Source organism: Prionailurus viverrinus, chromosome F2, assembly GCF_022837055.1.
Source record: "Prionailurus viverrinus isolate Anna chromosome F2, UM_Priviv_1.0, whole genome shotgun sequence".
In the NCBI taxonomy this organism is placed as follows: Eukaryota; Metazoa; Chordata; class Mammalia; order Carnivora; family Felidae; genus Prionailurus; species Prionailurus viverrinus.
Window position 1 is genome coordinate 67468893 of NC_062578.1, and position 22659 is coordinate 67491551.

General features: G+C 47.5%; 1 protein-coding gene across 1 annotated transcript in view; it reads left to right on the forward strand.

Annotated features, from left to right (window-relative positions):
- FER1L6 (fer-1 like family member 6) overlaps window positions 1-22659 on the forward strand; it is a 122418-nt gene that overhangs the window by 63996 nt on the left and 35763 nt on the right. The window contains exons 22-30 of the mRNA XM_047841657.1: window positions 9061-9171; window positions 9434-9595; window positions 10763-10943; window positions 13510-13736; window positions 15411-15533; window positions 16750-16789; window positions 17954-18066; window positions 19330-19461; window positions 20364-20489. Coding sequence (XP_047697613.1) covers window positions 9061-9171; window positions 9434-9595; window positions 10763-10943; window positions 13510-13736; window positions 15411-15533; window positions 16750-16789; window positions 17954-18066; window positions 19330-19461; window positions 20364-20489 — 1215 coding nt within the window. The remainder of the gene's footprint in view (window positions 1-9060; window positions 9172-9433; window positions 9596-10762; window positions 10944-13509; window positions 13737-15410; window positions 15534-16749; window positions 16790-17953; window positions 18067-19329; window positions 19462-20363; window positions 20490-22659) is intronic.

A 22659-nucleotide genomic window follows, 5' to 3' on the forward strand; every position in this document is an offset into this window, starting at 1 on the left:
AGATAGGTGTTAGGATTCCCATTTTCCACATTGTAAACCGAGAATTAGTGCAATTGTTTGCCCTACTTCATCATTGAGCTAAGACCTGAAATGAGACCTTTTTTTTTTAAGAGAGAGAGAGAGAGAGAGAGAGAGAGAGAGAGAGAGGCAGGCAGAGAGAGAGGGAGAGAGAATCCCAAGCAGGCTCCACGCTCAGTGCAGAGTCTGACATGGGGCTCAATCTCACAACCCTGAGATCATGACCTGAGCTGAAATCAAGAGTCAGATGCTTCACTGACTGAGCCACCCAGCAGCGCCTGAACTGAGACCTTTCAAGCCTTTTGCTCCTTACACTGCATCACAGTTTCCTGAAGACAGGGAGCTCTTAATCAGTCCCACTAAGGCATAGGGGAATTTATGAATATGTGCCTCAGAAGCCTTTTCCAGAAAGTAGAGGCAGGATACTGGGGCGGGAAGCTGAGACTCTCAGGTCTGACTGTCCAGTGGAAAACCAAATGGGACATGGAGAAGACCTGGAGAAGAAGTGATGGGGCCCGGGGGGCTGTTTTAGAGACCATTGCATTCACCGAGGCAGGTGGCACTATGCCTTTGGGTCAGACCAGTTCCTCTATAGGTAAGCCTATTTTTCAGAAATCCCATTTTAAAAAGTTCACTTGGTAGAGAACCTGGAAGGCCAGCACTCCTAACACAGAAAGATAAGGGAGAAGGAAGGGTAAGAGAGTCGGATCCCATGGGTGTGGATCTCATTTCCACCACTTAGGTAGTATGTGACCTTGGGTAAGCTACTGAATCTCTCTGTTTCACTTGCAAAATGAGGATGATGATCAGTGTCCTGAAAGTGCCTGGCATGGAATAAACACTCAACTAAAACCACGTATTTTATTAGTAGTAGTAATATGTCATGTAATATTAAAGCAAAATGTCTAGTCCCACCTGCTTATTTCAGGGGAAGAAATTGAGCTGGGTAGAGAGGTAACAACTTGCTCAACACGGCAGGTCAGGGCCTAGAATCTAGGTATACTGATTGATCCCCCTGATTGCTGGGGAGCCTGGAAAGCATGATGGAGCAGGGACAGCCAAGAGGCTAGGCACCCTTGCATTCAAATCCAAAGTGCCCGCACCTGCAGCTGGGGCTTGAGTATGGCTACAGGGGTGAGCTCAAAGAATCACCCCACTTTGTGATCTGGTTTTTGCTTCAGTCAAGGCAGAATTTTTTATTTTTTTTCCATTTTTTTTAGGGAGAGAGAAAGAGAGGGGGAGAGAGGGAGAGAGAGAAGGAGAGAGAATCCTAAGCAGGCTCCATGCTCAGCACTGAGCCCAATGTGGGGCTCAATCCCATGACCCTGGGATCCTGACCTGAGCAGAAATCAAGAGTCAGATGCTCAACCAACTGAGCCCCTCACGTACCCCAGAGAAGCACTTTTTAAGGATAGAATGGTTGCCTTAGAGAAAGAGTGAGCTCTCTGTCGGGGGAACTGAAGCTAAGTGAACCCTAGGAGGACAGAATAGTAGGAATTCAGGCATTGGCTCCAGCCCTACAATGGCTGCAGCCTCGGAAGGTAGGAGTGAGGACTAGAAACATGTTTGTCTTACAAGTCGTAGGTTCTAGGATTCCAGGATGACAAACCAAGAGAGATTCTAATAAAACCAGCTCCCACCAGATGGATGCATGTTACACAGAAACATTTGCTGTTAGAACTGAAAATGACCTTCGAAACCAGCTGGTCCCATCTTTCCTCAAGTGAAAGTCCTGGCAATTGTCGGCTTTCAACGACTGATTTTAGGTTGAAAGCAGGTAGAGCATGATAATACTGTCAAATCAGTATGGAGGGAGTTTTGCCCTCCCCCTCACCCCCAGGTTTACTGAGATATAGTTGACATGTAACGTTGTATACGTGTAAGGTGTACAACATGATTATTTCATATAGCACATATTATGAAATGATGACCACGATGGAAGTTAGTTACCAAATCCATCTCACATAGCTATCGAACCTCACATAATTACCTTTTCGTCTGTGTCTTAGCAACTTTCAAGTATCCAAGTTAACTGTAATCACCATGCTGTGCACTGGATGCCCAGAACTTATTCATCTTATAATTGGAAGTCTGTACCCTCCAACCAGCAGCTCCCAATTTCCCCCACCCCGTCTCCCACCCCCTGTCCGTGACAACCACCAGCCTACATGCTGTTTCTGGGAGTTCAGCTTTGTTAGATTCCACATGAAAGTGAAATCATACGGCATTTGTCTTTCTCTGTTGACTTATCTCACTTAGCCTGATGCCCTCAAGGTCCATCCATATCGTGGCAAATGGAGTTTTGATCCTTGTATCTACTTCCAGCAGAAATTCCAGTTTGATGCCTGTCCATCTAGAAGATCTCTCTTCACTTGCAACCTTCCTTTTTAAGAAAGAGCACAGGCTTCAGGCTCAGAGCCTTTAAAAAAGATCGACGTTACCAATAGGAACATTTCCCAAAGTCTGCTTCTTGGGACACCAGTCCAAATATAGAGAAGGGAAAGTGTAAGAGATGTTTCACGGGACATAGTCCAATAACCTGTTTTGTTTTCATTGGTTTTTTATCTTTTTTTTTTTTTAATTTATTTTTTTTTTTCAACGTTTTATTATTTATTTTTGGGACAGAGAGAGACAGAGCATGAACGGGGGAGGGGCAGAGTGAGAGGGAGACACAGAATCGGAAACAGGCTCCAGGCTCTGAGCCATCAGCCCAGAGCCCGATGCGGGGCTCGAACTCCCGGACCGCGAGATCGTGACCTGGCTGAAGTCGGACGCTTAACCGACTGCGCCACCCAGGCGCCCCTCATTGGTTTTATCTTTAAAGTTGCTTTTCACTTACAGCAAGTGGTACTTTTTTACTTAGCATCAGAAAGTTCCCTTTTTAAAAACAAAATATGCCTAACAAAAATGTTCACTGGATGAAAAGTACAGGCGATCAAAGCGGTAGAGGAATGGCCGGCTTGGGAAAACCAGGTCTAGCGCAAGACTCCCATTTTATACGTCAGGAGGCTGAGGCTCAGGGTCAATGGACTGGGATTCAGTCAGCTGCTCTTTTCACGACAGGAAGCTGCCTGACGAGCTCTGAGACTGAGTCCCCTAGTCCCTCAGTGAAGGGCTGGGTGACTGATCCCTACAGGCCCCCTGAGGGCTTGGCACCCTGGGCTTCATGGTCCTCCCTCCCTCCCTCCCTCCATGCTGAGGGCCCCCCTCGCCCTTCCTCCCTCCCTCCCTTCATGCTGAGGGCCCACTCCCCACCTTCCTCCCCCCTTCCCTTCATGCTGAAGGTCCCCCCTCAAAGAGGAGGGCCCCCCTTCCCCCTCCTTCCTTCCCTCCCTTCATGCTGAGGGCCCAACTTCCCACCTTCCTCCCCCCTTCCCTTCATGCTGAGGGCCCCCCTTCCCCCTTCCTCCCTCCCTTCCTCCGTGCTGAGGACCCCCATTCCCCCCTCCCTCCCTTTATACTGAGGGCCCACTCCCCACCTTCCTCCCCCCTTCCCTTCATGATGAAGGTCCCCCCTCAAAGATGAGGACCCCCCTCTCCCTTCATCCCTTCCTACCGCCCTTCATGCTGAGGGTCCCCATTCAAAGATGGGGGTCTCCCCCCTCCCCCTTCCTTCCTCCCTCCCTTCATGCTTGCGGTCCCTCCTCAAAGAGGAGGGCCCCCTTCCCCTCTCTCCCTCCCTCTCTTCATGTTGAGGGTCCCCACTCAAAGATGAGGGTCTACCCCCTTCCCCTTCCCTCCCTCCACTGCTGAGGGTGCCAGGGAAGATCCTGCTGCTTCCTGACAGCTGCATTAATTGTCAGAGGTGAGCAGCCTGGGAGATACAATTCATTAAGGTTTCATTAGGACTTCTCATTTCATTGCTTGTTCAAAAAGTAATTTGATCAGCACGACTGTCTTAGTACGTGGATCCGGTACGTGCTGAGAAGGAAGAGCTGGAAAATGCCTTCATTTGTCACCAGCTGCTCTCAGTTTTCATCTGTGGGTGGTTTGCTTCAGCCTCTCCACCTCCATTACCGAAACACTTCCCGTCTCAGAAGGATTTGGTAACCTGGCTCTTCCATGTCCAGACTGAATTAAGTGTTTCCATTTCCTTCCCCTACCCAAGCCCGCAGCCCCCTGTCCGTCCGTCCAGTGCTGGCTCATTGACCCCACTGTTCGCCACTGTTCTCTGCCTGGAAAACTCAGACTCCACTTTCATTCTTCCCTTTGTGTGTTCACCCTTAGCCAGGCCAAGCCCGTCCTCGAATGGTTTCCATCTTCCCTGCTGCCATATTCCTCATCAGGAACATTGCATTGGCCTCTTTCCTGGTCTTCTAGCTTCTTACCCCTTTCTTGTTCATTTCATCCTCCACATTCCTTCCAGAAGACAAGTTAACCCATTTCACTGTTGTCTTCAGAAATCGTCAGTGGCTCCCTGCTTCTTACCTCCAGAAACATTTCTTAAAGTCTATTTTGTGGAATACCAAATACAGTCCTCTACACACAGTGAGGACACACTTAGGGAAATGCTTCATATTATATCCCTCTTGGGGATTTGGAATATTTGGAATACCTATCACCATGGTGAACACTCAGAAGATCCAAACGTTTCTAAATGTTGTGACTATGAAACTCTCTCTCTCTCTCTCTGTGTGTGTGTGTGTGTGTGTATGTGATAAGTCTTCATATCTCATGGAAAGGAAGGAGAATAGGAGAATGTCAGATCTCTGTAGCTTGGCATTCAAGCTCTCCCAAAACTTGTCTTCAGCCTCACACTTCCTCATATTACTCTGCATATCTATGGCCTCTTGACACCAGGCCACTCCGAGTTCCCTGGCCTCACCTCACAGGTGCGTTCCTCTGTTTGTGGCCCTGCTGTTAGCCCATCCAGAAAGGTCTTCCCTTCGCCCACACCGGCTTCTGCACTGCGCTCTTCCATTTAAGGTAATGGTCATCACCAAAGTTCAGAACAAGAGACGCCTCCTCCGGGAAACTCTCCCCATCCTCACCTCAGTCAAATCAAATGTTTTTTACCATCCTACAGCACATTGCCTCTTTTTAAAATTCAGGCCATGGTAAGGCCAATTGTTTACAGGCTTATGTCCACTAATCTGTAAGTGTTTTGAGGGCAGGACTATTTCAATCATTCATTCATGCAAACACATGTTATTGAGTGTTCGTTATGTGTCAGGCATGTTCTTAAGAATAGGGGTACCTGAGTGGCTCAGTCAGTTTAGTGTCCGGCTCTTTTTTTCGGCTCAGGTCATGATCTCACAGTTCGTGAGGTGGAGCCTGTATTGGGCTCTGTGCGGACAGCGTGAAGCCTGCTTGGGATTCCCTCTCTCCCTCACTCTCTGCCCGCCCCCCCACTCATGCTCACGCACGCCCTCTCTCTCTCTCAAAAATAAATAAACATTAAAAAAAATGCATCAGTGAATAAAACAGAAAACTCCCGCCCTCATGGGACATATATTCTAGTGAGGGGAAGATAATAGAGGATACTATGTAAATTGTAAGGTAACAACAGTGTGATAAATGCTAAGAAGCAAAGGTAATGCACTGTGAGATGTGGAAGGGAATGTGTGTTGGGGGAGAGGGCAGGGTCAACATTTTAGGCATCCAGGGAAGCCTCACTGAGAAAGTGGTATTTAAGTCAAGACCTGGAAGGTCCTGGTGAGTAGGCCATGCAGGTGTATGGGCAAAGAGCGTTAGATGCAGAGGGAACAGCAAATGCCAGCCCCTGAAGCCTGAGTACGCCTGGCATCTCCAAGGCCCAGCAAGGACATCAGTGTGGCTGCAGTGGAGTGTAGACGAAGTCAGAGGAGGAAGATCACATGGAGTGCTGTAAGGAGTTTGGCTTTTATTCCATAAAAGGTGGGGAGCCAAGAGAGGATTTTGAGCATCTGACTTAGGTTGAAAACTATGGATGCTGGATTGAGTATGTGTTGAAGGGGCGACCGGGAGGCTCTTCAGTAATCCATAATCCAGTAATCCATACTGGAGGACTGAAGAACTTGGATCGAGAGTGTAGCCACGAGGGGCACCTGGGTGGCTCAGTCGGTTAGCGTCCAGCTTCGGCCCAGGTCATGATTTTGTGTTCGTGGGTTCAAGCCCCCTGTCAGGCTCTGTGCTGACAGCTCAGAGCCTGGAGCCTGCTTCACGTTCTGTGTCTCCCTCTCTCTACCTCTCCCCCACTCATGCTCTGTCTCTTTCTCTCTCTCAAGAAATGAATAAACATTAAAAAAAAATTAAAAATAGTTTTTAAAAAGTGTAGCCATGAAAAAAGAGGATTCTGTGCAGTCCACAGGATTGACTGATGAATTGGCAGTAGAATGGATGAGAGTCATCTCCACATCACACATGGAAGCCAACACTAATGTTTCTCTCATAGGAGACTCTCGATACAGTATTTTCAAACATGTTTCACTTGCTCACAAAAATATGTAGAGAAAATTGGAGCCTAGGACAATGTTGTTTTCCTTGCGCAAGGATTGAAATTCGCTTTTGAGGTCGTTTGGGGCACTAGGAATCCTAGATCACCTGAATCCAGCGGAAGAGTAAGATGGTGTGCATTTGAGCTTCCGCCTTTGCCGTTTCCGGTTGATGCTTGCTTCTAGGGAACTTGCATGTGCCTGAGTGTGCTAAGTGCCCTGCGTGCTATCCCCGACGTTCTTCACAGCAACCCGCGAATTAGATATCATGATCTTCGCTTCACAAAGGTGACGGAACTCAGAGACACTGAGCAACTTTGCCAAGTTCACACAGATAGCAAGCAATGGAGGTCTAGACTGTACTGCCCACGGCACCAAAGGAGAGGGCTAATGCAAGTATAAATGATGGGCTGAGGGACCCGGAGGATGCAGAAGGGCTTCTGAGCAGCAGTGACTTTTTAGTCACTGATGAGCAGGGCTGGGACTAGGGCCCTGAGAGTGACACCTCCCTAAATTTTGCTACCCTAGGTCTTTGTCCTGGCCCTGCATCTGGACCTCCATTGAGGTCCTGAGATTTTGTCACCACTGGGAAATTAGAGCTGGGATATCAGCTTTTGGAGCAGCCTATTCAACCCACCTCTGATGCTCACATCTTGCCTTCGTAAGGATTCTTTTCCTTTTTTTAAGTTTATTTATTCATTTTGAGAGAGAGAGTGTGTGTGTGTGAACAGGGGACGAGCAGAGAGAGAATCCCAATCCCAATCCCAGTGCAGGGCTCGAACTCACAAACTGCTAGCTCACGACCTCAGCTGAAACCGAGAGTCAGATGCTTGACCTACTGAGCCACCCAAGTACCCCGTAACGATTCTTTCTCTTCCTCTGGGCCCAATTATAAGCCAGCAGCTGACCCATTTCCCTGTGAAAATGTCTAATCTTGGCTGGGAGCAGAGTCATTCAGTCTACACCACAGTGTGGAGCCCTTCAAGGTCCGTGTTGAGCTCAAGGGCATCTGTCAGGCACCGTGGGACAGACTTTCTTCAGGACATTTTCCAGGGGCCCCGGATGAGGAAACATGTGGTACTTTGACAAAAGCCCAGCCAGGGGCCCCATCGATGCTACCACCACAGCTGTTTTGGGGCTTTCCCCCCACAGCTAGAGGAGCAGTTAGCTCTCTCGGGGAGGCCAGGTTTTGCAGGCTGAGTCGCTCACGGCCGGGCAGTACTGGGCGCGCGTCCTTGTGGCTTCCAGCACCTATATGTCGTCTGCTTCCGCAGCTTCATTGTCCTCAGCCTGTTTGGCTTCCACGGTGTCTTGTCATCTTTGTCAGAGCTTTCTTGTAATTACCTCAACCACATCTGCCGTTGCCAACTAGACTATGTCTGTGAAGAAATGGTGATACGTTTGTGCTTTGCAGGTTTTGATGAGCAGTTAAGCTTTTCCAAGCATATGGAGCCAATAAACATTTATCAGGAACCTACTGGATGTGGAGTTCTGCTCCAGGGGCTTAGAGATGAAATGAAGTAAACAGAGGCTTCCTCTTGACCAGGTCAGATAAGCATGCCCCATGCGTCTGACCCTCAGGGGGCTTGAAGGGTCATCTGGCCTGATATCTGAGGCCCAGAGAAGGGAAGGGACTCACACAGGGTCACACAGCAGGGCCCGGTGTCCAGGCTCAGTCCACTGCTTTCGGCACTAAGCTTCCACCGAAGACACACTGTATTCCAAGGACTGAAGGGTAGGTAGGAGAGACCGGGGTCAAATCAGGGACGGATTTGGGGAAGATGTAGACGTTAGGCCAGGTCTTAAGGGCAGTGTGGCATGCTCACAGGAGACTTTCCAAGCCCTTTGTGTGAGATTTCAGTGAGACACAGCAATGATCCTTCTTGTCGTTTCCTTTTTTTAAAGTTTATGTATTTATTTTGAGGGAGACACAGAGTGCGTGGGAAGGAGCAGAGAGAGAGAGGGAGTCAGAGAATCCCAAGTAGGCTCCACACTATCAGCGCAGAGCCTGACGCGGGGTTTGAACTCACGAACTGTGAGATCGTGACCTGAGCGGAAACCAAGAGTTGGACACTCAGTCAACTCAGCCAGTCAGGGGCCCCCCTCCTGTGGTTTCTGTATGGCCAAGTGCACACCAAATGGCACCTTTCCCTCCTGGAGGTCTGTCTTCAGAAGACTTTGTTTCTGTTTCACTGATGAAGACGTAGTCTCTCCTTGACTAACTGTGAATCTCTTTTGTAGTAGTGCGTTGTGGGGGTGTGCTTAAGTCTCAGAGCTCAGAACCGGATCAGAGCCCTTTTCCGCCCCCAACCCCTGTCATTCGGTGACATGCCATCCTCTTGTGAGGACCTCCTCTATATTGTGGGCTTATCGAATGCTAAGCCTGTTAACTTTGTGGCACGTCGTAAGTGCTCACTAAATGTTGGTCACCCTGGTGAAGGTATCGATGAATACACATTGGTTAATGAATAAATAATCAAGTGTGGTAAAATGCCCTGTCTTGTCTCTACTTGACCCTGGAATCACTACTTTTGCCGAGTGAGTGTCGTGTGGGTGAGGCGGTGGCGTAGCGGCTGGTCTTCCTTGCCTCTCCCCGACCTTCTGACCAGCCCTTTGCTCTGTGTGATAGGTCCCGTCATCCGGGCTGCAAGGACTTCCTCCCGTGGACCCGCCAGATGTCACCCACATCTACCCAGTTCCTGCCAGCATTCGGCCAGTGCTGAGTAAATACCGAGTGGAGGTATGGTGCAGGGGGAGACTGACTCGTTCTTTGGGGCTAAGGAGGGCAGTGGTGCGTTGGTCTACACACCTGCATTGTCTGAGGGGAGTGCGGGGTAGAAATGAGGCGTGGGTGATGGGACAGGGCCTTCAGGGAGCTGCCCAGCCCGTCCCAGAACATACAGTAGTTCCCGGGGCAGCGGGTCTGACTTCCCACAGGCCGGTGCCGCGAGCTGGCTCCTCCCTGGGTCCCCGAGTGACAGCTCTGTGGGTCCTCCCGCCAGGTTCTCTTCTGGGGAGTCCGAGAAATGAAGAAGGTGCAGCTGCTCTCGGTGGATCGCCCTCAGGTCCTCATCGAATGTGGGGGCCGGGGAGTCAAGTCCTGTGTGATCCAGAGCTACAAGAACAACCCGAACTTCAGCATCCAGGCAGACGCTTTCGAAGTGGTACAGCCTCCCCTTCTCCTGCCCGCTCGTTTCCTTCATTTCCACAGAGGGAACCCCCGCTCCTTCACTTGCTTGGCTTGGGGAGATGCTTTGCAGTTTTGGGGTGTCCACTACCTACGAGGCACAATGGTCTAATTTAGTGAAAAGCGGGACTCTCAGGATGGGATGAGACAGACTTTTATTACTGCTGCTGTGTTGTTTTGTTTTTAAAGGTTCGGTAGATCAAGGCAGGTGACAGTGGTTCCCAGAGTGTGGCCCCCGATTCCTCAGCATCAGCATCCCCTGGGACCTTTTTAGAAATGCAGATTCCCAGGCCCCACCCCAATACTGCTGAATCAAAACTGCGGGGGGCTGCGGCCCAGAGCCCCCTGGCTTAACGAGTTCTCTGGGTGATTCTGATGCGTGCTAAAGTTGGCGAACCACTGGCCTAGAAGCTTCCTTAATGAGACTTATTTTAGCGGTTGGATTTTTAAAAAATCATTTGTACGTAGCGTATCAGTGGCTTACATGCAAACTTCTGTTTCTAAAGTGACGTTTTCTGACCCCTGCGCTTCTGTTTATGTCAATATTTCAACACACATTTTTGGGCTCTGATCTGGAACTAACTGTGAAGGTTTGCTTTGTGCGACCCAGTCAGCTCCAACGGATGCGTCTTCTAAATTAGTGGAGACTGGATTTGGGGAATGTGCACGGTGTTCACAAACCTTTCACTGTCAGGCCTCTGGGACCCCTGGGGGGGACACAAGAGGGAGGGTGCTGGCCCGTCACCCTCAGCTCCATTTGTCATGCATCCACTTCTGTCTGTTTTCTTGGGCCTGGGTCAGTGTTCATTTGAGTTGAGAGTTCTGCTGGTAAATAATGACCAAACAGGCTTGAAAACTATTGCCGTAAAGAGTTTGGCAGCCTGTGAATTTTGTAATTTACACCTGGAATGACTTGTTAGTGCCACATCCCTCTTATTATGGGTAATGATTCCCTGGCTTGGAAGGCAATGCTCTAGACTTCTGACTAGCTGCAGGGGTGACCTAGGGGGACAGAATGACAAGGCAGGGACAGAGGGAAGATGGGTGCCTGGCTTGCTTTGGTTCGGTCCCTAAACAGGTCAGCAGGGTACCAGCCGCTGGGCTTAGCCCAGTGTTCCCACTTCACCCTGGCCTCTCCTCCCAGGAGCTGCCTGAGAATGAACTTCTGCACCCGCCCCTCAGCATCTGCGTGGTGGACTGGAGGGCTTTCGGGAGGAGCACCCTGGTGGGCACCTACACCATCAACTGCTTGAAGCAGTTTTTGTGTAAATCCAAGGAGCCCCTGGCCCTCACCTCACAGGTGGACGGAACCCAAGCTGAGCAAGGTAGGAAGTGCCTTCTAGATTTTCTGGAGCTTCACACTCCAAAGCCGTAGTGCCTGCAGGGTTCTGCTATGGGACCCCGCACGAAGAGGATGCCCCACGGTCAAGTCAAGCGGAGCTTTCTGAAGACTTTGCTCCCACAGTGCCCTCAGCTCCTTTAGCTGCCAGATTCCGACTCAAAGAATGACACCAGGGTCAGCTCCTCTAAGAGGGCTTCCACGAATATTACTCCAGCTCCCTCCCGCCTCTGCTCCCTGACATTTTTCTTTGCTTGCTGTTACTTTGATTTGTTCCATTTTGGATCTCAGGGGCAGAGTTGAGTTAACTGCACTTCTCTGTTCATGCTGTGCAGTCATCATTGGTCTGGTCCAAGCTTCTGTTTCTCTGTTTCATACCACTGCCCCCCCTGTGCTTTATTCCACATCCCTTCTCCCAACCCCCTGCCCACCACAGGCCCCACCCTGCCCCTCTTTGTAAAATTCCAGTCCATTTAATCGACGTATATAATATGATGCTATAATCTTCATTTGGTTTCGTACTCTTGTTGCTCAAAGCTATGCTTTAAATCCTATTCATGTTGCTGCGTGTACATTAGCTTGTTTCCCCCACCTGCTGATCTACCCCACACTGCTTTTCCATTCCCCTGAGATTGGACCCCTAGGCTACCTCCACCTCCCAACTTCCACAAATGATGCTGTTGTGAATAGCGAGTGCTGCCCAAGGGAGGATCCTGCGGGGGATTTTCTTTGGAATATACATCCAGGAGGGAGATTACAGACTCACAGGGAGTGTGCAGATGTAATTCCACCAAGTACTGCTAGAGGGCGCTCTAGAGAGCTGTGCTGGTCTACACCAGTCTACATTGCTACCATTCTGCATCTGGAGTACCATTTTCTTCTTCCCCAGTACCACCTGCCGTTATCCAAATTTCTGAGTTTTTGTTTTGGTTTGGTTTGGTTTTTGCCCCTCTGCTGGGTATAAAGTAGTATCTCATTTTGATTTTAGCCTGATTGCCTCTGATTACTACTGAATTTTACTCATCTCTTCACATACTTTTGCCGTCTTGATCTCCCTCCTGTGACTTGCGTGCTCACATCCCTGGCTCATGTTTTATGTGTTTTAAAAAACATTTGATTTTTTTGTATATTCTAGATGTTAATATCCTGTCGATTATATCTTCTCCTAGTCTGGTAACTGCTAACCTGCCTGTGGTCTCCATCTTTGAACAGAAATTCTTAATTTTAATGTAATCCTATCCATCTGAATTTTTAACTTTATGTCTTGCTCTTTCAGAATTTTGTTAGAAAGTGCTTTCTTAATTCTTGGTTACAAAAAGTTGTTTTGTATTTTTTTCTATTAGTGTTATGTTTTTAACTTTCACATTAGATCTTCAGTTATTTGTGTTTGTATATGGTTTAAGATAGGGATCCTGCTACATTTCCCTCCATAGGAACATCATCCCCCCACCCCCCCACCCCCAAGAGTATCCTGACTTTCCCCATTGTTTTGTGCTGTCAGCTTTTTCATGAATCAAGTAGCCATACATCCCTAGTCTATTTTTGAGCTTTCTATTCTGGTCCACTGATATTTCCAACTCTGTGCCCAGCACAGAGTAGATGCCCATTAAGTGTTTGTGGAATTGCATCTGCATTGAAAAGTTAGCAACTGGGGAAGAGAAACTCTGAAGGCCACGCAGCCATGGAGGATCCCAGCTGGGAAATATTTCTAAGTACTGGATTCTACGGCACAAAATGGAGACAAGAGGACCCTTGGCAAGAAAGGACAGTGTTATGACCTTTGTATTGGATTGACAGTCCAGTTAAAAATCTCACAAAGTCCAGAAACCTACCCCTATGTCTTGACAAGCACATGTTCTCATGTGCCCAGAGTCAAGCTTGCAGTTAGGAGTTCACAGACCTCTGGAGCCTCCAAAGTTTCTTAGAGTTAACTGGCACTGGGAAAAAACAATCCGTACAGAGCGTCTGTGTCCTAAACCTTGATATGTATTTTCCTTACGACCACAGTTATTTAAAATTAGTCTGAAGGATCAATAGTAAGTACAGCCATAATTGATTCCTGATGCCTTACATCATGATCTCACTTATCCCCCAGTGAGATGGGTTGGGTTTTTTCATCTTTTCTTTTTCATTTTTATTTAAATTTTTGAGAGAGAGAGAGAGAGAGAGAGAGAGAGAGAGAGACAGAGTGAGAGTAGGGGAGGGGCAGAGAGAGAGGGAGGCACAGAATCGGAAGCAGGCTCCAGGCTCTGCGTTGTTAGCACAGAGCCTGATGTGGGACTTGAACTCACAAACCCGTGAGATCATGACCTGAGCCGAAGTCAGATGCTTAACTGACTGAGCCACCTAGGTGCCCCAGGTTTTTTTTTTGTTTGTTTGTTTTTTGTTTTTTGTTTTACTGTCATCTTATAAATAAGGAAAATGAGATTCAGAGATGTTACGAACTTGCCATATTTGAATCTAGATCTGTTTGATTCCCAGGAATGGGTCTCCCAGAAATGGCCACCCTGTTTAGCAGCCCAGTTTCCTGACCTGATGTATTTCCATTTCAGCTGCTTCAGATTCGCTAGTAGCCGCTGAGCCCTCTGGATCCCTCAGCTCCTCCCAGGAGCCGCCAACAGATCAGATCTATGTGGATGTTGAGCCTCCTCCCACCGTGGTACCTGACTCTGCCCAGATTCAACCAACCAGCATGGTTGACATCCCTGACTCATCTCCTATGCTTGAGCCTGAACCCAAACCTGCAGACGAGGAGCCACCAAAAGATGGCAAAGCTAAGGTCAGAATATAACCCCTCCTCATATTTACAAGGCTTTGCACCAGAGGCTTGATACGAATCCTCCCACCTGCCAGCTGTGTGACCAGGAGCAAGTAACTTCGTGTTTCTGAGCCTCAGTTTCCTCATCCGCAAAATGAGTATACTGATACCTACTTCACAGCATTGCTGTAGAGTCAGAGAAGTCAGTGTATATGAAATTCAAGTGCTAGTCAACTGTGGCAGTCGCATTTAGTTGAACAGAAACTGCTCTCAATTCATTAGCATGGAAAGACAATAGTTTCCTTCCTTATCTAGGCCTATTCCGCAAATATTTAGAACCTACTTTGTACAAGGACAAGTAAGACCAGAAAAAAAAAAAAGCTAAAGTCTCTGGAATCTAAAGAGAAATGAGACTCCTCATCCTCAGCTGAGTTTCTGGAAAGCAAGATTAAGAAATACACAAAGAGCCATAAAACAAGAATGTGATGAATCTTTCTAAGTCCTAAGTTTGAGTGCAAAATCCGGGTGCATCAACCAAATGAAGAAGGCAATGGTTTTTTTTTTTTAAGTTTTTAACATTTATTTAATTTTTGAGAGAGAGAGACAGACAGACAGAGTGTGAGTAGGGGAGGGACTCAGAGAGAGAGGGAGATACAGAATCCAAAGCAGGCTCCAGGCTCTGAGCTGTCAGCACAGAGCCTGATGCGGGGCTCAAACCCATGAACCTTGAGATCATGACCTGAGCTAACGGCAGACACTTAACTAAGTCACCCAGGATCCCCAAGAAGGAGGCAGCTTTAAGAAAGCTGAGGGATTGCCTGCCCAGCAAATGGTAAAGGCTGAAATGAAAAGCAGAGTAAGACAGATTCATGGATAGTTGCTCAGGCTGTTCCTATCTTACCTATGTTCATTGTGACCCTCCAGGGCACCTCAAGGGGTTCTCTGTACCCCACCAGCATTGCACCTGCCACTTTATGTTGGAATCCCCAGTTTAAGTGTGTGTTGCCACCATAAACGTGTGGGCCCTGCCAGGTCACAGATAATTTTTAAAAAAATCCTTGTGCCTCCTGTGCTCGATAAAGTGCCTGGCACATTGAAGGTACTCAAGAGATGTCTGAGAGCAAACAGATAATGAGTATGTGATGAGTCTGTCGTAGGACCACTGTCTTCTCCCCAAATGCCTCCTTTCTGCTGTTTACGTATCGTTGTCTCTCCTACACTGCCTTACTTATGTTGTTGGTATCGCTGATTTGCACCCATTCGAATTAGAAATCATGCTACAGGGAAATTGTCTACATGATGTCACTTAATCCTCACAACAGTGAAGGAAGCAGGTATGAATGTCCCCTAGTTGAGGACACTGAGAATCTGAAAATTTATATTAACTGCTCGGCAGCTAACGCCTTTTCTGCCATAGCACACTATTAAGATCCCCAAATGTGGGGATGGTTTCTCACTCCCCTTGGGTCCCCAGAGCCAAGCACAATATCTCACATGTCTGTGTTTAAGTAATAATAAATGTTTGCCGAATAAATGAGTGAATGGATGGGTGGGTGATGAAAGGGTCATTTACCGAAGTGGTACAGAGAGCTTCAGCCACAAAATCCGCCCATGCCTCCATCTGTTCTGTTCTTCAGGAAACCAGCCAGCCAGCCACCAGGCCTAACTAATAATCCATCCCTCATTCCTTGCCAGAATGTCAGGAAACCTACCCGAAGGTCAACCAAAAGGAGAAGGAGGACCATAGCGGATGAATCTGCTGAAAACGTCATTGACTGGTGGTCCAAATATTATGCCTCCCTGAAGAAAGCACAGAAGGTAGGGTCTCCCCTGGCTGTGACAGTCAAGGGATTTGATAAGAAACACAGCACCCTCCACCCCCCTCAATTCCACATTATCCCCTTTTAGATTCCGCTATAGGTAGGGGCTTCTCAGGTGTGATTCTGTTCATTGAGGAAAGCTTCAAAGCCTGGAAGGACCAGGGATCCCGAATTGCAAAGTCTTCACCCTCTGGTCGGGGCTGACCTTCGGATGCAGGCTCTGTTGTCAATGCTGGAAGGATGTTCAGTCTGGCATAGCATCTGGAGATCTTCCCCGATGTCAGACTCATAAAGATCCAGCCACAAGCAAGGGGGTCTCTAGATAGATGGGCATAGCGATGGGGGCTTCAGGTGCATCTGGAGATACCCAGATCAGAGGGCCCCCCAGTCTCCAGCAGGATTCTAACGTCATATGGGAAGCTATCAAGAAGAGGCAGAGGACCTGGCCTTAGTGAATGGGAATAATCAGCAGGTTGCCAAAGCAGGGCCTCGTGCACATGGAACAAGAAAGGGATTGAGTTATAAAGCAGGAGAACCACTGGAAAGTGGGTCAAGAGATTCAAGGGAAAGCCCAGTGGCTGAATTTGGTAAAACTTCTCATCCTCGAGTCAACAAGGAAAGGAAAATTAGTCATATGTATCATCACATTCGATTGAATAGAAACTCTTCTGATTCTTGCATTTGGAAAGCCCGTAGTGCCTTCAACTAGGACCTCCCATGAATACTGATGTATAGTTAAATAAACAAACCAAATGGTGGTCCCTGCCTCCCAACTCCCTCCTGCTGCTGCAGGGCACGCGACCACCTCTAGGGAGGGCTCAGCCCTCTCCCCTTGCTCTGCTAACCTCCCCGACCCCTGGGACAACCCCACGGCCTGGCATGACAGCAGGTAAGATCCATGGTGCAGACTGGGTGATATTCCAGAGAGGTAGAAAAATAGAGGGAGAGAGGTAGTAGCTGGGAAGGGGCTGGGCACAGAAGACAAGGAAGTGTGCAGCCTGCTGGCTCTTTTCTTGGACACGGGGGCACCTCTTCCGTAGGGCCGGCCATCTCGCTGCAGTCAGGTTCCAGGTCTGTCAGCGAGACTTCACTTGGGGACAGTTTGCATAGTCTTTTAGGATGGCGTCTCTGAGAAGGCAGAGGGGCTGTTTGCAGTCAGGATCCACACATGAGGCATGGCAGTGTCATAATCTTATCTCCTTCTTCTCTCGAAGGAGAAGGAGAGCAATCCCACGGAGAAAAGAGGCAATGCAGGTAAGGTGCTGTCCTGCAGGTATGTGAGTGTGGAATCTCCCACTGGGGAGAGAAAATTTCTAAAAGGAAGCAGTGAGAAGCATGGTAGGTCTCTGCTCCCTCGTTTCCCCAGTGAGTAACGATCTCTGTATAAAGAACAATACTGTATAAAGGTCACGTAGCTAATTTGAGCTGGACTGGGACCAGGTCCCAGGGCTCCTGAACTCAGTTCAGTGCTGGAACCGCCCCTCTGGCTCCCGTCTCGATGTAGAAACAGCAGGGCAAAAGCAGGAGGAAGCTGGCGTGACGGGCCAGCACCGGTGTGGTCAGCTTTCATAGAGGCGACCTGGATTTTAGGTTCCCAACCCAGTTTACGGATCGGGTAGATCTGGCTTGGTAGAAATTCGGATGAAAGAGGCCGGGATTTGAAATGACCTACAAGGGTAGGCCTTGGCCTAAAATCAATAGTGACAAGTGGCTGGTGCTGTTTCAGGTGAGCTTGAGAGAAATTGGAAAACCAGAACCAGGCTCACTCAGTTCCTTGGGCCACTCCTAATTGGCAGATTTAATCCCAAGACCAGCCTCATGACATTAGCAATAGTATCTTCACTTTGCAGATGATGAACCAGAGGTTCAAAGAGGTTGAGGAGCCCGCTCAAGTTTACATGGCTGGAAAATAGCAGAGCCAGGGGTCTGCTTCAGGCGGTCTTTTCCTTAGAGACTGCTCCTGGAAGATTCCTGAGTAATCTCTCTAACTACATTTGTGACTTGCTCCAAGACCCTTAGCATATCGAGCCTCAGGTTGCTGAACTAGTTGAATCTCAAGTCCCTAAGCAGATCTAAGAGCAAATACAACTAAAAGCTTTGGAGTCTGTCCAACTTGGGTCTGTTCTTAGCTAGTTGGATGACTGGGCAGCTTACTTACTTCCCTCTCTGTGCCTAGTTTAATGAATTCCTACATATACCAGGACAGGCCAGCACATTGCCTGGCCCCGGGGGGGATCTGATGTCATTGCATTGCTATGTGAGTGACATCTCCTCCCAATCCTGCAGCGAAATGTTGCTATTTCTTTTTGGAAACAAAAGTCATGACATACATGCCAGAACAAAGGGAAAGAGGGAGTTTGACTTTGTTCCTTCTCGACAGCCCTGAGAAGCCTAACAATTTCCATTAAATACCCACAGGGGTGAAACCAGACGAGGTGGTGGTAAATATAGAAGATGGGCCAAAGAAGAAGAAAGACAAAATGCTCAAGAAGAAACTCAAAGAAGAAATCCCCAACCTGGCGGTCTTGCAAGTGTGTGGACACAGCCCTCTTGGCCATGGATGGGGTGGGAGGCTCTGGAGGCGGGTTCTGTTATTGCGTCAGTCAACCCTAGTAATGCCTTTGTCTGAACTAACTTCCTTTGTCTTCATTACAATCACGGATGCAGAGAAATGAACCTTAACAAGCATGCAAGCCCAAACAATGGAGCTTGCTGATTTTCTGTTTTCTATGTCCTCATATTAAGAAGGGGCATAACTTATATTGGTTAACTTGGATCCAGCAAGATAATTTGCAGTGGATGAGTTCCCCTCGGCTCAGCTCTCAGAGATGGACATTATCATGCTCAAAATATGATCAAAATAGCAGGACTTTTAACTCTCCCTACAGTCAGCTCTGTCAGACCAATCTTAACATTAGTCAGAGGCTATTAGCTAGAGGCATATTTATGGATATGACAATTGGGAGTATTGAGGCTCCTGGTTGGCTCAGTCAGTTAAGCATCCAGCTCTTGATTTTGGCTCAGGTCATGATCTCATGGTTCTTGGGGTCGAGCCCTGAATTGGACTCTTCACTGACAGCATAGAGCCTGCTTGGGATTCTCTCTCTCTCCCTCTTTCTCTGCTTTCCCCCTGCTCATGTGCATGTACACTCTCTCCCTCTTTATCTCGAAATACATAAGTAAACTTTAAAAAAAAAAGAAAAAAAATTGGGAGTATGAAAATTACATATAACAAATTTGGATAAGTAATTTTGATAGGAAATTTGACTATGTGATTCAGTTATATTACCAAACCTAAAACTCAACTTGATTTTGCATTTCTAAAGTGTATGTACATAACTTCACACTTGAAAAATCCATGACTGTATGTATGGTAACAAAAACAAATATTCCGTCACCTTATGTGTAAAGAATTAGGTGCTTAATGAACATTTACTGATTTGAATGTCTTCAGAATATTAGTCTATGTCCAACAACCAAATGACATCAATTCACTATAAAAACGTTTCTCATATTTATAGCCATATACATTTTTTTTAATTTTGGTGTAGCCACACTTGTTGGAACTTCAAAGTTTATCCAAAAGGTTTTATAAATTTCAGAGTGGTAGCTAGTTCTAGGAGTGCTGACTCAATCATATTCCTTATCTTGCTAACAATAAATTAACAGTGGGCTTCTTAGATTTTTCCAGTGGGTGTATATCAAGGCTGGTTTTGGAGAATCTTGGCACTTCTCATTTAATCAGTCCTGGGCCTTCCTTCCTCTGATCTCACTCTTCTCCCTTCTCCCTAAAGATATATGATAGTGACCTTGAGAGTGAATTCAACCATTTTGAAGACTGGGTGAAAACCTTTGAACTGTTCAGAGGCAAATCTACAGAGGATGACCATGGCCTCGATGGGGACCGGGTCATAGGGAAGTTTAAGGCAAGTTCCAAAGTTAACTCTTTTATTTGGGTCTCCTGTCTGTAAAATGTCAGATACGACTCAGTTCTGTTAATGAGACTGCGGTGTGGGAAGTGTGTAAGAAGATCCCTTAGTCTGTACACAAGACCCTTTCTAGAACTCAATAAGGCTTAGCCCTGTCTTTTGAGATATTTGGTTTGTGGCCAGGGAAGTGAGTTGGAACTCAATCTGATGGGATATAAGGAGATAGAGCTGTTACCTAAAAGGATCACTGAATTTTATTTTGCTTCTTCCACCCCTGACCTACCCAATATATGATCTATACAGATCTACCAATTGGATAATTAAACCATCAAACAACACTAGCCCTTCATTCTAGCCGACTCCTAGTGGCAGTACCACAAAGCAGGGGTCGGCACTTACTCTGAACTGCGGTGTGCTGGGCCATGTGACACAGGGCAGCACGTTGGAAATAGTGTAGGTACCGCACTTCACCACTTCTCAATCTCATAATCCTAGCTAGCTTCATGATCTTGTACTTGACCTCCCTGAGCCTCAGTGGCGGCATCTGAAAATAGGAAATACTGCAGTCAGGCTTGAAGGAGGTGGTGGGAGAAAGTACCAGCTCAGCGCCCCTTTGTATAAGGTACTCGGCATCCTATCTGATGCTCCTGTTTATGTTCCTCACCTGACAATGTGAGGGGGGTGTCACTGCACCAATACCGATTCCCTGATGTCCCGTGAAGAAGCTCAGATACAAGCAGGTTACGTGAGTTGCCTGAGGACACCCAGAGGCAAGGGTAATGCCAGCCCAGGTCATGCTGGGTCCCAGGCGATGCTCATTTTCCCAGCACTATGCCCTCGATGGCTTTTGATGGCCACATGACCGTCTTGTTTCACTGAGTCATGCTTTGTGGTTCCAGGGCTCCTTCTGCATCTACAAGAGCCCCACGGATTCCAGCATCGAGGACTGTGGGCAGCTGAGAATCCAGCAAGGGGTTCCTCCCAACCACCCGGTCAAAGTCCTGATCAGGGTGTACATTGTCGCGGTAAGCCACCCTTGTTTACTCTGAGGGACTGTCTTAATCTGCTCCAGCTGCCGTAACAAAATAGCACAGACTGGGTAACTTAAACAACAGACATTTATTTCCTCATGGATCTGGAGGCTGGAAGTCCATGATCAAGGTGCCATAAGAGTTGGTTTCTGATAAGGTGTCCCTTCCTGGCTCGTAAATGGCCACCTCCTTACTGTGTCCTCACATGGCTTTTCTTCTGTGCACATGTACACACACACACACACACACATGCACACACAGCAAGGGTGAGTGAGTGAGCAAGAGAGTGAGAGAGAGAGAGACAGACAGACAGGGAAGGGGAGACCTGGTATCTCTTCCTCTTCTTATAAGGGCACTCGTCCTGTTGGATTTGGGCACCACCCTTATGACCTCATAGATCCTTAATTAGCTCCCTAAAGGCCCTATCTCCAAATACAGTCACATTAAGGGTTAGGGCTTCAACACAGCATTTTGAGAACACACACTGCAAACCATAACAGGGGTATGAAGTTTGGTTGGTAACATGCACATTTGCTGGCTTTTCACTTAGGGAAGATACTTCCTGGGCAGGTAAGACAGCTCTGGGTGGCTTCATTTGCTCTCTGTGGTTGCCTGATAGCTGGAGAGAAAACCAAATTAAGGCTGGAACAGGAAGCTCACAGGCAAGAGAGCAGAACCAGGGCTGACCAGGGCAGCCGTCACTGCGAAGTCCTCCCCCGTGGCGATGCCTCTCCACTGTTGCAGTGAGAAATTTCATTTCAAGTGTACTTCCAAGAAAAATATTGCTTCTGCTCTAGGCTTCTTGCTTTCTGATAATGAGAGCACTACACTTTTTTTTCTTTTTGTAAGTTTTTGTTTAAATTCCAGTTAGTTAACATACAGTGTAATACTGTTTCAGGTGTACAATTTGGTGATTCAACACTTCCATACATCACGCGGTGCTCATCAGGACAAGTGCCCTCCTTAATCCCCATCCCCTGTTTCCCCCGTCCCCCCACCCGCCTCCCCTCTGGCAACCAGCAGTTTCGTCTCTGCAGTTAAGAGTCTGTTTCTTGGTGGAGAACACTACACTTTGATTATGAAACTTTTTGACCTGATTGCCTGGAAGCTTGGGGCCAGATCTAATGTTCAATCAAAGCAAATCTCTGCTGAGCCTTTGTGGCTCATGTATTTGTTTTCATCTCCTGCCCTTGGAGTTGATTTTCATAATCTTATTTGATTGCAGTAGTCTTATTTTATACCAAGTCCTTGCTTAAATTGCCTACACCATTTTTTAGAAACATAAATGAAGCATAAAACAAAGATAAATTATTTGCTAATACTCAGGGAAAATGAAAATGTTGCCTTTCCATGATTCGGTCTCCATGTGTCCTCTGCAGCACCATGTGTCTGGCATGTTCTAATCATCAAGGATGTGGTGATCAAAACAAAACAAAACAAAACAAAACAAAACAACAGGGTCTCTGCCCTCAAGGAAGTGACAATCTAGTTGGAAATATTAGAAGTACTTATAAAGAATCATTGGCAGTTCTGGGTCATCTATATTAAACACCCACCCATAGGATAGTTTAGACTGCCTTTTCAACATTTTGTTCAGGAGGTCACTCATGGCATGGGAGAGATCATTAATATGCATTCCTCAGGAAACAGACCCTGTGTTCAAATAACTTTGAGAAATAGTGCACATAATAATTTTTCCCTTTCCCAACCCCTGAGATGCACAAAGCCCATTAGCACATTCAAGGTATGAGAGAATTCCAGAAGGAAAGAAGCCTATTTATGGAATATTTAGCAGCATTTCCTAAACTTCTTGCCCCACACCTTTATTCCCCCCTCTGCAGAAAATCCCACAGAACTATGGTTCTTTGGAGCGTATTTTGGGGAATCCAGAAATAGAGGGTAGGAACAGTAGGAAGGAGAGGGAGAAATATCTTGGACCACAGAGATTGGAGAGGATTATTATTTATTTGCTCATTCGGCAAATATCCACAGCACGCATTTCATGTGTCTGGTATCCTATAGACAAAGGCCAGGAGTACGGATGAGGCTCCTGCTTAGGAAGCAGCTTGGGGGTGGGAGGGTGTGGGCTGGAACTGGAGGATGGGCGGGGCTTGGACAAATGGAGAGTAAGTCGGTGGTGGCCCTGGTTGCAGAAAAGATAGAT